At 52.2% G+C, this 14,551-nt stretch overlaps 1 protein-coding gene across 6 annotated transcripts in view; it reads left to right on the forward strand.

The window, feature by feature from the left end:
- Nucleotides 1-14,551, forward strand: part of LOC148037805 (uncharacterized) — a 231,536-nt gene that overhangs the window by 115,890 nt on the left and 101,095 nt on the right. For all 6 annotated transcript variants that reach the window (XM_087676760.1, XM_087676758.1, XM_087676761.1 and 3 more), the window contains one exon: nucleotides 5,299-5,388. In XM_087676760.1, coding sequence (XP_087532886.1) covers nucleotides 5,299-5,388 — 90 coding nt within the window. The remainder of the gene's footprint in view (nucleotides 1-5,298; nucleotides 5,389-14,551) is intronic.

Here is a 14,551-nt window from a genome sequence, read left to right on the forward strand (position 1 = left end):
TCTCCAAGCATCGCATGCTCCTATTGCTAGTAGGAAAACCTCCCATGCCTCCTACTCCTCCCCAGCCATACCTTGGTAGTTTCTGCCTTTGCCTTGCTGGTCCTCTAAGGCCTCCAGGTTGTTGAAGTCTCCTCCAACAATCCATGAGTCCACCTTTGGGAGTCCTGTTGCAATCTCCACCCAAAACTTGCTTCGTGCCCTAACCTGAGTAGGGGCATACACATTGAGAACTCTAAGGCATGAATCCCCAATATCCAATTTGATCCATAGAATCCTCCCTGCCACAATCATCCCATGGTCCCGTACAGAGGCAGTGAAGCTCGGGCCAATCGAGGTGCATACACCTCCACTCCTATTGTGGGCACCGATGGAGTGCTCCCAACAAGTGTGTGAACTTCCCGGGAGTACCTTCCCTACCCACTGGGCTTGGGCAGGAGTGAGCTTGTGCTCTTGTAGCAGTGGGATGTCGATCCTTCCGGCAAGAGCAGCTTGCAGCTCCTGCTGAACAATCAACTTCTTGGAACCACGTGCTCCACTATAGTGGAGGTTGTTCACATTCTAGGATGCGAGATATAAGCTCATAGGGAAACCTGCGACTGACCGAACAAGCATCTATTCTGTGTGGAAGCTGCTGATGAAGAAGAGGAGTTGTGAGGCATGGGGATACACTTCGCTGCCGGCCTGGACGGTGAACTCTATTCCCCATGGTAGCCCTCGGGTGGACCATGGGGGTGATGGATGCGCCTGGTGGTACCACCAAGTAATCTATTAGCCAAGCTGAGAGGCGGGACTCTGTGCGCTGGTAGAAATGGGCCGTCTGTGCCAAGGGCCACTCAATCATATCCATTGGAGCTCTCCACTGTGAGGGGGCTCGAAAGATAATGCTCAAATGTGGGACCTCGGCCCCAGCCCACAAGTTGATGTCCATCATGCAACCTGGCCATTGCTGAGAGAAAAGTGTCAGTCCTCCTTCTCCCATCAACTGGGAGATGTGGTCTGCCACCTAGCTCTTCACCTCCTCCTCTATTTGAGTCATCATCCAATCTCTTGTGTGAGAGGTCTGAAGGAAGAAAGCATAGTTCGGTCCATCCGGTGGTGCTAGTAGATGGACCTTGCCGCTCCTTGACTTGCCTACCACAAAGATTCCCACTTCCAAGGGTAGTGGGAACTCTCCACGCTCTGCAACTCTTAGGTAGAATTATGGACTACTGCGAAAGAACTCCTGTGGTAATAGCTGTGCCTGTCTCGGGAAAGTATGACGGGTAGCATGGGCACATGAATTGGTGGCCAGGTGGGGAGGGGAGGGAGGCTAGACTGCTTGTGAGTGGAGGATGTCGACATATGGGGCTCTTTATCTCTTGGGGGGAGGGGGGGGGGTTTCACCCTGTACTGAGTGGGGATCATGGGAGGTGGTTGGCGAGGGTGATGATGGGGAGGGGAAGGATGGAGGGATGGAGGGGTGGTCGGATGCACAAGGCGGGTGTGGGGGGTAGCTCTGGAGGGGGGGGGGGGGGGCTGCGAGCTAAGGTTGGGGGGGGGAGGGTGTGGGGGGTGTGGGCCCACAAGTGAGGTGGCCTGTGACGCCTTTGTGGGGGGGGGGGGGGATGTGTGGGTCTGTGGTCCTACTGGGTTGCTGTGTCTAAGGGGCTGGATTGTGGCCCCTCCTTCCGTCTCCCTCTTTGTTGTCTTTGGACCCGTGTAAAGCCATCCGCATCCACCTGTGGGCTTGTCGGCAATGCCACCTTGGCTCCAAAGCGTGTGCACTCTGCTACTTGATGCCCAAAGTCATGGCAACACAGGCACTACCCTGGCTGCCCAGTAACAATAACCTACTGCTTGAAAGAGTGACCGCTTGCCTCGATCTCTAGAAACTGTGGTATATTCTTCGTCTCCTTCACAACCACCCGTAACTTTGAGACTCCTGCGGCTATCACTGCATTCACGGAAGAGGTGGGAAGGACAGTGCCGAAGAGCCTGCAAAGTCTTCCACTAATTGGTGATACTCTATCGCCAGTCCGGGGAAGAGTAGGGTGGTCGGGTGTCTAAAGAAAGTGTTGTGGAGCGCGAATGCCTCCACTATGAAACCACTGTACTAGTGAATCATGTAGATGACCCCCTTCGTGGAAGCATAGGGTGAACTGGCCACTAGCTCACAGGCTACGTTTGCTGAGGTGAGTTGTACCATGAAGATCCCCAGGCCCATTAGGACCGCCTCCACGATCTGCGTTGTGCCGATGCACAGTGTGGAGTGAAGCCAATCTCAAAGCTAGGCCCTAGATGGGGAGTGTCCAAGTACCTGACCAAATATCGTTGTTTCTTTAAGCTCTAGCTCTATGGCCCGTACGGCTAAGAGTTGTTGCTAAGAGAGGACAACACGCAAGGTGTTTGACTAGGGGGCACTCGTAGAATGCACCGGCGTCTGACCAGAGGTTTCCATTGCACGTCCCTGCTGAGAACCTACCTATCACGCTGCTATGCTACCAGAGGGGGAAGTGGGGCAACGGGCGGACGGGGGCAAGCGGTTAGGGGCGGAGAAGGCGGAATGGGAGCGGGTGGGATAGGCGCAGGAGCAGGCGGGGCGGGTGGGGCAGGCAAGGACAGGTAGGTCGGGCACAAGTAGGAGGCAGGTCAGGCGAAGGCGCAGCAAGCGGAGTGGCAAGTCCGGCGCAGGCGAGCTGCAGCAAGGATCAGCAGGCTGTCGCCAGGATCAGGTGGGGGCGTGGTGCGATGGATAGGCGGGGGCAGGGGCAGCGGTCGCGACGCGATGGGCAGGGAGCTCCCACCCTTGAGTATTAACCAATTGTTACCACAATTTGCACACATGCCATTACCTAGTGGACCTTCTGGCTATGTTCTAGTGCCATAGCTTATAGGCGTGCAAGGGTTTTGGGTTCCAATGTCTCCTCCTACGACACCTTTTAGCATACGCAACTCTATTCATGGCTTCACACCTTACCCGTGTTATCAAATACCTGAAAGTTCTTGCTCTTCATCTACTTCACAAGACGTGTTTCAATGGGTCTAATTACACTACATGGTCAAATTCGATGAGGCATGTTTTAGACTCACAAAATTTGTGGGACCTAGTTCAGGGTTTGGACCTAACCAAACCCTTGCTAGGCGCCTCCAGAAGTTGCCTACTCTTGGAAAAAAAGGAATGCTTCCACCATAGTTGAGTTAATGCAAGGTCTTCTCCCGAAATTCCACTCACAATTACAACATTTGGCATAGTATATGTGGTGAGAATACTTGTTTGACTGCTACACAGCTTGGGATAGGACCCATCATATTAATCTCAACCATGAGCTTGAAAGAGTTTAAAATCACAGATTGGGATAAGTCATGCTTGGATTGTGTTTCATAGACCTCAGCTTCCCAAGATCCAATGTTATAGGTTTGAGGATTGTGTTTCACTTGCAGACATCTGCATATTCATGATTACTTCTGCAGCATGGTATTCAGCAATGCCAACTTTAGATCTCTTCCTGTAATTCTGGCTTGTGGGAGTGATCCTTACCTTTCTCTGTTTGGTTGCTTGAATACTTCAGGTTATCAGTGGGAAATTCCACCTTCATACTTCAAGACATAGCTCTGGGGATCATACACTTGGCTTTGATTTCTCCTAGTTCTTTTTAGGCGTGGAGCTTTCTCTTGTCATAGAGAGGGTTAGCCATCATTTGTTAGTACTGGAAGCTTTCTAGCTTACTCCTGTGACCTGTACGCACCCAATCGGACTATTCATCCCTGTCTTATGGAGATTATTCCTCTTGCTGTGTTGTGGAGATTTAGAGGGGGTCTTAGATAAAGGCCTCCATCTTGACGTTCTCATTGATTTTCTTTAGGAGCTACTTTCCAAAGTTTCCTTCATTGCCTAATCTCTCCAAGATTGGGTGTAGGCAATCATGTCTTCTTGAGCCTAACTTCCTTTGCATACAAGTATATCTACTAAGATTTCTTTGCGACTTCTTAGATCAGATGTATTTATTAGAGCACTTGAGATGGAGTCACAAACTACTAGAAAGGAAACCTATCGGACTTCTTTTGGAGTGGAGTATGTACCCTTGGTGGATCTGTATTAGAGATGGTATTCCCAACTTATACTCTAGAGATGTCATGTTCAGTGCCCCATTGAAAATCTGAGGGTTAGTGGTATGTATATGCCATCTCATGGTCGTGAGCCCCATCATTGAGTAGTGGGGACCATTGTAGATCTCTGACATTTTTCATCCATTTGTGGTTGGTTGGCTACTTTAATCTGTTTAACCATGTTCTGGCTGGACACATCCTATCCACTTGTACACTTCTAGTCCACAACAGGGTTTTCTACAAATAGACCCTAATGCTACTGTCTCTCTGCCCTCCCTCCACAGTGCCCTCACTTGGGTGCATCCTGCACTCGCTCAGGGCTGTTATCTTATGTCTGTACTGTGCTTTTTCTGTCTGTGCAGTTCCATGCCTTTTGTGTTCATACCTTCATTCCATCTTTTGCTGCACACTTTGATAAAACATGCATGAAGTGCAAACCAACATTGATTATGAACTTTTTTTTGCAAGTACAATGTGGCTAATTATATTACTCAGAAGGCTGATTACAACAAAGTGTACGTGCTCAACAGACTATCTGGAGCTGATGCAAATCACAAGTCCACCATGTATACAAGCCTCTCAAGGCGGTCTGGGGGGGATGGGGGCAAGAACCATGGAGGGGGGAGGGTGTATCGCCATCTGGGGCTGCCCACCTGCATCCGACATTGATTATGAACGAGAAAGGTGCTTCCATGAAGGGACATAGGATTTTTTGTGGTTTGGACCATGGAGTCAGTCAAACATTCGTGAGCCTTCTTTTAGAAGGTCTCTAATGTGTCAGCTGCTAGGGTTCTTTGGCATGTTTATACTTAGATGCTTCTGGTTTTGGTGTTTATGCTGCTAGGCTTGAGGAAGATAATCTTGTCTTTGATTTTTATGGGACAAACCAGCAGCTCAAATAGATGAAAATGACGATCACTGGAAAGTTGACTACCACTTCTATGGTTGGGAACCGTGGTGGAGGCTCCTCATGCATAGAAAGCTTACAATTTGTAACATCAACTCATCTTTAAATGTTTCAAGAAGAATTGCAGACTGCTGGTGCTAACATCACTTTCTTGTTCTGCATCCAGGACATAGCTATTTGATTGGATAAAATGATTGTAGAATCAAGAATATATATACCCTGTGCCAATTCTATGTTTAAGAATGATGCAGATACTTATGCATTTTGTTTGATCTTACATTCTGCTGTAATCTGTGAAATTGCAGATAATCCTGGAGAGTTTGTCAGATATTTTTAGTCTCCGCTTCAACCCAACAAAGCCAGGTCTCATAGCTGGTGGTTGTTACAATGGACAGGTGTGTTATAACCCTTGGAACTCTTCATATTAGGTCTATGACTAGTAGTAACTTGTTATACATAGTGATTTCTCTTGGTTTTTTCTTCACAAAGGATTTTGAGCAAAAGAAAAAACATATTAGAAAGGGCCTTCTGACCAACTAGGTAGTGTCAAAGACAGGTAGAAGACAACACAAAATGTCAAAGGCTACTATGATAAGAAAGGAAATCACGATGTGGTTACAACCAGGGTGGAATGGACAGTCTCATCTTCCCCCCCCCCATAAAGGGTAGCTGTATTAATAACTGGAAAAGTGCAAAAGTCACGAAGAAACTTTTTTTTTTTTTGCAAGTAAAATGTGGGGGACTATATTACTCAAAAAACTGATTACAACGGAGTACTCATGCTCAATAGACAACCTGGAGCTGATGAAAGTCACAAATACATCATGTATACAAGCCCCTCAAGGCGATTTGGGGGGGATGGGGGCAAGAAGCCATGGAAGTGTATTGCCATCTAGGGCTGCCTGGCTGCATCACGAAAAACAGGTCTTGGCCACCCCAAGTGTGCACGAAATGACATCGGAGCTCCTAACAAGCCCTGGACTCACCCTGCACCTATCCCGTCGGCCGTGGAGGGAGTGGATGATGGAGGTCTAGAGCTCCGCTAAGGTCACCTGTACTGAAAGTCTCTCTCCGTTGAAAGCCTCCTAACACCACACCCTCCAAATATAACAATCAGTAAGACTCCCTATGATCTCCCATACCTCAAAGTGGTTTGCTGTGGGCTCCAGTACTTACGTGGCGGATGGGTAGAGCCTCCAAACCGACCATTGTGCACGACCTTGCCTTGATAATGAATATCGTATCCTGCATCCTGGCCTCATACAGAAGATGACGGCCTTGGCTGACCGCCTGCCAGCAGAAAGCTCCCCACGAGATACATCCAAGGTTGGGTGCTATATGGCGAAGGATGCAGCATGCTCCTCTCCACACGAGCTGCGCCACCTCACACGACCAAAGGCAGTGCTTTGGGGTTTTTAGAGGTTGTTGTGTGCAACACTTACAACCTCCCTCCTTCTGCATCTGGGCAAGCAAGCTTTCCACTGCCAAGCCTCCATGTGTCACCAACCATAGAAAATATGATACCATCCTTGGCCTCCAGCTATCCCATAGGCGGCACCAGAAGGTCCGTTGAAAAGGCTCCGTGATGCTGTGCCCTACCAAGTGCGTGCTATGTGATGATGCCCACTCCATATCCTCCTGCATCAGTACGTGTCTGCCAATCCGGTGTACTCCAGGAACCTCGATGGCTTCTTGGCGACCGTAGTGGGTGGCCATAGCCACTCTCTCGGATCCCACTCCTGCTCATCAAGTGGACGTTCCTCCCAGATCTAGCGGCGCCACTCCTTGAGCTCTTGCCAAAAGACAAAAGGGCCCAGCCGCCATGTCTTCCCCTGAAGGCCAATCACCCGGATCCTCTTTCATGAAAGGACAGCTATCCCCTCATCTTGTTGCCCTCTATCAAGAGCCAGATGGCCCCCCTCCTGTACGGTGAAGAAAGTCCCAGGTGCAGCGCCGCCCACTCTACCTGCCACCTGTAGGGGGATGCGTGCTGGTGAAAACCTAGCGGCCTATACCTCTCTGAGCTCTATCGGCTCTCGTATCGGGGGAGCAAGCCACTCCTGAGGTACTGCTACGTCTATCTCCCTTCTCAACTCCACTCCTCTCTGGTAGCCTAATACTCGCTGTAGCACCTCCTCGTCTACCATGCTGTACACCTCCCGCCGTGTCTTGATGGTACGAGCCGAGCCAGCCTCCCAACTAGCCCACTGGATTTGAGGGTGCTTGCCAATCTGTGCCCCTTTCTGATCTCTGACTTGGGGGTTCCAAATTAGTGGTTGATGGTCTATCTCCTCCTGGCAGCTTGGGGGGTTTCGGATTAGGGCCTTGCGGAGGCCCTTCCACACACGAAGCAAGGTGCGTAGGAAAGGTAATCTTGGGGGGGTGATTTGGGCTGACGTGAAGATCCATCTCAGGGATGGCCTCCACTCACCGCCAAGCCTTGCTCTACAATCCTGAAGCCCCCCCTGCTGCAGTAGGACCTTTCAATTTTGCCCTCTTGGTGTGAGGCCACGGACAACTAGCTTGCCCAAGAGGACTATCCTTTGATACTCTAGGTCTATGTTCCCCAGCCCTCCCTCTGACTGATGCCGTATGATGGTTGCCCATGCCACCTTGGCCCTGGAATCCCTGGAGTTGTCTGACCCAAACCAAAGGAAGTTCTGCACTAGGTGGCGAAGCTGCACTACGCAGGATGAGGAGAAGCACCAACACGAGGCGATGTACCAAGTCGTCGCTAGGAGGACTTGGTTAACCACTAGGGCTCTGCCGGCTAGTGAGAGGCAAGTTGTGCTCCATTAGGTCATCTATCTCCGAATAGAATCGAGGATTGGAAAAAACTGCTGGGCGGAAGTGATGTCGAGTCCCACCTAGAACCCTAGGTACCGGACAGTCTTCCCTCTGCTCACCCATCTAAATCCCGCTAGACGCCGCACTCCATGCTAGAGTTTGGGCCTGTGACAAAACCAACCGAGTTTCTCCAGTTGGTTTTTGCTCTTGCTGCTTGCAGAACAGAACACCTCAAGAGCCAGCCTCACTCTATCTAGCATCAACTCATCGTCCTCTATGTAGAGTGCTGTATCATCTGCATACGTTGAATCTAACAACTTAGTCTCCTCTCTCACTGGAAGTCGAAGGCCGCGTAATCCGCTCACACGTGACCTGAGGAAGTGAGACATCGCCTTTGCAAAGAGTAGGAACAGGTATAGGGCTAGAGGGCAGCCTTGCTGGACCAATCTCTCTAGCCAAAATTCCTCCTCTCACCTGCCACCTGTGAGAACCTTGCTGATGGTCGATCTGTAAAGTATAGAGCCCCACCAATCCAAGCGTGGGGTAAACCCAACCTTACCATGGTGTCCTCTAGGAAGTCCCAGTCCACCTTGTCATAAGCTTTCTTGAAATCCAAGAGTAGTACGGACAATCTCTATCCATTGTGCTGAGCCTACACTGTCACCTCAAAGAAGGTGAATACATTGTCTAGGATGCTCCTATCCTGGACAAAGCCTGTCTGTGTGTCATGGATGATGTCTGGAAGCACGCGGTGTAGTCACCTACCAATCATCTTTGCGAGTGCCTTATAGGTCACTAACAATAAGGTGATCCGGTCTCCATTGGGAAAGCTCCAACCGGTCTCTCCCTTTGGGGAGAAGACTGATAAGGCCTGCCGATAGACTCCTTGGCATCTGTACTGAAGTGAAAATCTCTTGGAAGGCCATCAGTAGGGGGTCCTTCACCACTTCCCAGTGGGTAGTGAAGAAGGCCTTAGAGAGGGCATCCTTTCCCAAGTATTTTTGCCCGTCCTGTGTTCCTTCTCTATGAAGGGGGCTAGGAGGAACGTCCCATCTCCTCTGTGACGACGAACGGGTTGTGATCCCAGACATGGTGTCTACATTGTTGTGCTCTAGCTGAGGCTGTCTCCTTCTGGGAAAGGCGTCTGTAGTAGTCGGTAGCAATCTCCATCACTTGGTTTTGGCTAGAATGAGTCCTCCCATACTGATCTCAAAGGTTGTGTATCTACTCTCCTGAGGTGCGAGGGTGGTGCATCTGGAAAAGCTCCCTGCACATCGTGTCCCCCTTCTGTACCCAGAAAGCTACCGAGGTGTGGAAAGAGAACTTCGAGCTTCTGTCCTCTAGGCTAGCAATGGCTACTCACGCGGGCACCTCCTGTGGATGGAGGGTTGGATCCCCTAGTGCCTCGTGTAATAATCTCTGCGTGGTTGCCAGGTCCCACCGAAGTGCTCTCTCCTCCCCCCAGCTCTGCTGCCTGGCGTGTATGGCTACCTCTTGGCAGATATTGCTTGACTTGTCAGCTAGGATGTCTGCAACCTCCTCTGCGATCTGGTCTCTCCTGCCCCACTCCCTGGTCCAAATCTGCTCTATCTATCTCATCACCTCCTCCTTCCTATAGATCGAGTTAGGGATCCGATAGGATGATGTGTCTAGGGTAGATACTTGGGGATCGAGTGTCAGGAGAACCAGGAAATGATCAGACAATGTGGTGCCCGCCAACTGCCCAATTTGGCCTCCATGAGAGCCTCCCCACTCTCCCACATAAAACTTGTCCAACCTCTCGAGCAGGACTCTACCTAGCCGCCTGTATCCCCAAGAGAAGTCCAGTGACCTCTCCCTCCTATGGAAGGCAGGGTCTCTCCAGGCATCGCTTGCTCCTACTGCCATTAGAAAGATGTCCTATGCCTCTTGCTCCTCCCCAGCCATGCCCTGGGGGTTTCTACCTCTGCGCCGTGTTGGTCCTCCAAAGCCTCCAGGTTGTTGAAGTCTCCTCCAACGATCCAGGAGTCTAGCTCCGGGAGTCTATCTGCGATTTCCATCCAGAACCTACTGCGTGCCCTAACCTCCGTATAGGGGCTTAGACATTGAGGATTTCAAGGCATGAGTCCCCAATATCCAATCTGATCCATAGAACCTTCCCTGCCACTATTGTCCCATGGTCTCGTACACAGGCGGTGAGACTCGGGCCAATAGAGGTGCATACGCCTCCACTCTTGCCCTGGGCACCTGTGGCGTGCTCCAATAAGTGTGCGAGCTGCCCAGGAGTACCTTCTCTACCCGCTGGGCTTGGGTGGGAGTGAGCTTGTGCTCCTGTAGAAGTAAGATGTCGATCCGTCCGCGGCAAGGGCAGAGTGCAGCTCCTATTGAACAATCAACTTTTTGGAATCACGTGCCCTACTATAGTGAAGACTATTCACCTTCCAGGATGCAAGTTGTAAGCTCATGGGAAAACCTGTGGCTGACTGAACAAGCATCTGTTCGGTGTGGAGGTTGTTGATGAGGAGAAAAAACTCTGGGGCATGCAAGTACACTTTGCCGCAGGTTTGGACGGCGAACTCCAGTCCCCCATGGTGGCCCTCAGACAGACCATAGGGGTGATAGATGCTCCAGGTGGTACTATCAATGCATCTATCAGCCATGCTGAGAGTCATGACTCTGTACATTGGTAGAAACAGGCTGCCTGTGCCAGCGGCCACTCGATCACATCCCTCGGAGCTCTCCACTGTGGAGGGGCTTGAAAGATAATGCTCAAGTGTGGGACCTCGGCACCAGCCCACCAGTTAATGTCCATGCAACCAGGCCACTGGTATGCAAACAAAGCTAGTCCTTCTCCCATCCACTAGGAGATGTGGTCCATGACCTGACTCTTCAACTCCTCTATCTATGTCGTCATCCAATTCCCTCAGTGAGAGGACTGAAGGAAAAAAGCATAGTTTGGTCCATCCGGTGGTGCTAGTAGATGGACCTTGCCCCTCCTTGACGTACAAACCACGAAGATCCCCATCTCTAGAGGTAGTGGGAACTCTCCACACTCCGCAACTCTCAGGTAGGACCATGAGCCACTGCGGAAGAACTCCTATGGAAGTGTGATAGGCGGTAGGGGCAGATAAGTTGGCTGTGTGGGAGGGGGAAAACTGCTGGTGCGAGGAGGATGTAGGCATGTGTGGCTCATCACCTCCTGTGGGAGGGGGGGGTGGGTTTCGGGGGGATCACCTGAAGCGGGTGTGGATCAGGGGGGGTGCTTGGCAAGGGAGGTGGTGGGGCGAAAGAGGATTGAGGGATGGTGGGATGGACAGAGTTACATGGGGCGTGTGAGGGGGGGTATAGTGGCCGTGGAAGTGGGGAGCTGTGGGCCAGGGTCAGTTGGGGGGGGCATGGAAGGTGGGGTCGGGGGGTGTGGGAACTGTGGGATCTCAGGTGAGGTAGTTTGTGGTGCGGGTGGTGGATGTGGGGGATTGCGGTCCTGTCGGGTGGGGAGGCTGCGGAGTGCTCTGTCGAGGGGGCATCGCTCACCCTTCTGCTCCCTGATGTCGAGGCTGCATCTAAGGAGTTGGCTACGGCCCCCCTTGCCACCTCCCTCTCTATCGTCTCTGGACCCATGTGAAGCTATTAGCGTCCACCTACGGGCCTGTCGGCGGAGCCTCCTTGGCTCCAAAACACGTACAATCTGCTGCCTAATATCCAAAGTCGTGGCAGCGCAGCCAATGCCCTGGTTGCCCAGTTGCAATGACCTAGTGCCTAAAGGAGTAACCTCCTGCCTCAATCTCCAAGAACTTTGATATACTCTTTGTGTCTTTGAGGGCCACTCGTACCTTTGGGACTCCTACGGTGGTCACTACACCCGCAAAGGAGGCAGGAAGAACTGTCCCGAAGAGCTGTCCAAAGTCGTCCACTAATTGGCGATGCTCTACCACCAGTCCAGGGAAATGAAAGGTAACTGGATGTCTGAGAAATCTGTTATGAAGCGCAAATGTCTCCAATGTGAAGTTGCTATACTAGGTAACCATGTAAATGGCCCCCTTTGTGGAGGCATAGGGTGTGCTCTCCACTAGCTCTCACGAGCTGCATCCGTAGAGGTGAGTTGAACCATGAAGATCCCTTGGTCCATGAGGACTGCCTCCGCAATCTGTGCTGTGCCAATGTGTAGCGTGAAGTGGAGCTAATCCCACAGTTGGGCCCTCGATGGGGAGTGTCTAACGACCCGACCGTTGTTTCTTTCAAACTCCAGCTTTGTTGCATAGATGGCTAAGAGATGTTCCTCAAAGAGGATGATGTGCAAGGTGTTTGATTGGGGGGCACTCGCAGAATGTGCCGGTGTCTGACCAGAGGTTTCCATTGCACGTCCTTTGCTAAGAACCTACCTATCACGCTGTTGTGCTACCGGAGGGGCGGGAGTTGCTGCAGGGGGATGGAGCAATTGGAGGGGGGGGGGGGAGTTGATTTTTTTTTTTCAATCAAGTGGTGTGTCTACCTGACCGGGCCTCAAGGCGGAGGAGGCGGGGTTAGCGCGGGGCGGGGGGAATTGGTGGGGCAGATGCGCTTTTGGGCCGCAGGTAGGGCAATAGCCGGGCAAGCATCACTAGGGGGAGGCGACGAGTAGGGGGCGGGGGTGACGGGCACAAATGGGGGCACAGGCGGGGATGATGGCCAGGGGGCGGGGGTGAGCACAGGCGGGGATGATGGCAAGGGGGCGGGGGATGATAGCTCACCCTATGCCTCCACGAAGGGGTCATTTATATGGTTCCCTGGTACAGCGGCTTCACAATGGAGACATTTGCACTCCATAACAGGTTTCTTAGACATCCGGTCACTTTACTTTTCCCCGGAGTGGCAGTAGAGTACCGCCAACTAGTGGAGGACTTTGGACGGCTCTTCGGCACAGTTCGTGCCATTTTTGCAGATGCAGTGACAATTGTAGGAGTCCCAAAGGTACGGGTGGCCATGAAAGATACAAAGAGTATATCAAAGTTCTTGGAGATTGAGACAGGATACTCCTTTAGGTAGCGGGTTATTGTGACTTAGCAACCTGTGCAGTGCCCGCACTGCTATGACTTTGGGCATTAGGCAACAGATTGTATGCATGTCGGAGCCAAGGCGGTTTCGCCGACAGGCCGGTAGGTGGATGCTGGCGGTTTTACACGGGTCCAGAGACAACAGAGAGGGAGGCGACAAGGGGGCCGTGGTCAGCCCCCTAGACACAACCACCACAGCGGGGAGCAAGAGGGCGAGCGACAACCCCCCGGTAGAGCACCCCTGCCGCCCCCCCACCCGCCCCACCCGGTAGGACCACAATCCCCCACATCCACCACTCGTGCCACAGGCTACCTCACCCGAGATCCCACAGCTACCACAACACCCCCCCCCCCTTCTCATGGATCCCCCACCAACCCTAGGCCACAGCCCCTCCTTCTAGGGCCATCGGCCCCCCACCCCACACCCGCCCTGTACCTCCGACCACCCCACCATCCCTCCATCTTCCTCGCTGATCAGCCCTCTTGATCTGCACCCAGTACAAGTAATCCCCCCGGCCCCCATCCCCCCTCTTCCCACAGGAGGTGATGCGCCACATACATCTACATCCTGCACTCACTAGTAGCCTTGGTCCCCCCCTCCCCACACAGACACCAGCTCATCTATCCCTACTACCTGCCGCCGTCACACTTTTCAAGACAGGCGCAGCTGTTAATACAAGAATTTTTTCGCAGTGGTTCGTGGTCCTTCTTGAGAGTTGCGGAGCGCGGAGAGTTTCCACTACCTCTGGAGGTGGGGATCTTCGTGGTACGCAAGTCAAGGACTGGCAAGGTCTATCTACTAGCACCATTGGATGGACCAAACTATGCCTTCTTCCTGCAGACCTCTCACTTAGGGGATTGGACGATGACACAGACAGAGGAGGAGGTGAAGAGTCAGGTGGCAGATCACATCTCCCAATCCTTAGGAGGGAGAGGCCGTTGGACTTCTCTTGGGGATACAGGCGGCTGGGTGGAGTTTTGCTGGAACAGTTGGACATGTTCTATGTGGGGGAGTGGGTGCTCTCACGGAGGCTAGATAGGGGAGTTGGCCGGCACTACTCTGTCCAATCACTGCCTGATCCTCCTGACACTTGATCCCCTAGTTTCAGCTTCGAACACTCGATCCTATCAGATCCCCGACTCGATTTACAGAAGGGAGGAGGTGAGGAGGCAGATTGAGCAGCTCTGGACTAGGGAGTGAGACAAGAGGAACCAGATTGCAGAGAAGGTTGCAGAGGTCCTAGCCGAGTCGAGCAGGATCTGCCAAGAGGCAGCCCTGCAGGCCAAGGAGCAGAGTTGGAAGGAGGAGGGAGCACGCTGATTAGACCTAGCAGCCACACAGAGATTTCTCTAGGTGGCATCAGGGGATCTCATTCTCCATGCACAGGAGGTGCATGCACGGGCAACCCTCGCTAGCCTCGAGGACAGGCGATCGGAGTTTTCCTTCCATAACTCAGTATCTTTTTGGGCACGGAAGGGGGACACAATGTGCAGGGAGTTTTTCCAGGTGCATCAGCCTCGCATTTCAGGAGATCAGATTCACAGCCTTTGGGATTAGTATGGGAGGATTCACTCCAACCCAGATGAGGTGATGGAGAATGCCACTAACTACTACAGACGCCTCTTCCTGCAGGAAGCAATCTCAGCTAGAGGACAGGGCTGTAGACAGCAAGCTTGGGATCACATCCCGTCCCTCGTCACAGAGGAGATGGGTCGCTCCCTCCAAGTCCCCTTCACAGAGAAGGAATTAGAGGAGGCT

The sequence above is a fragment of the Lygodium microphyllum genome, chromosome 4 (assembly GCF_053477565.2).
Source record: "Lygodium microphyllum isolate KBCC chromosome 4, Lygodium_microphyllum_v1.1.10, whole genome shotgun sequence".
Lineage (NCBI taxonomy): Eukaryota > Viridiplantae > Streptophyta > Polypodiopsida > Schizaeales > Lygodiaceae > Lygodium > Lygodium microphyllum.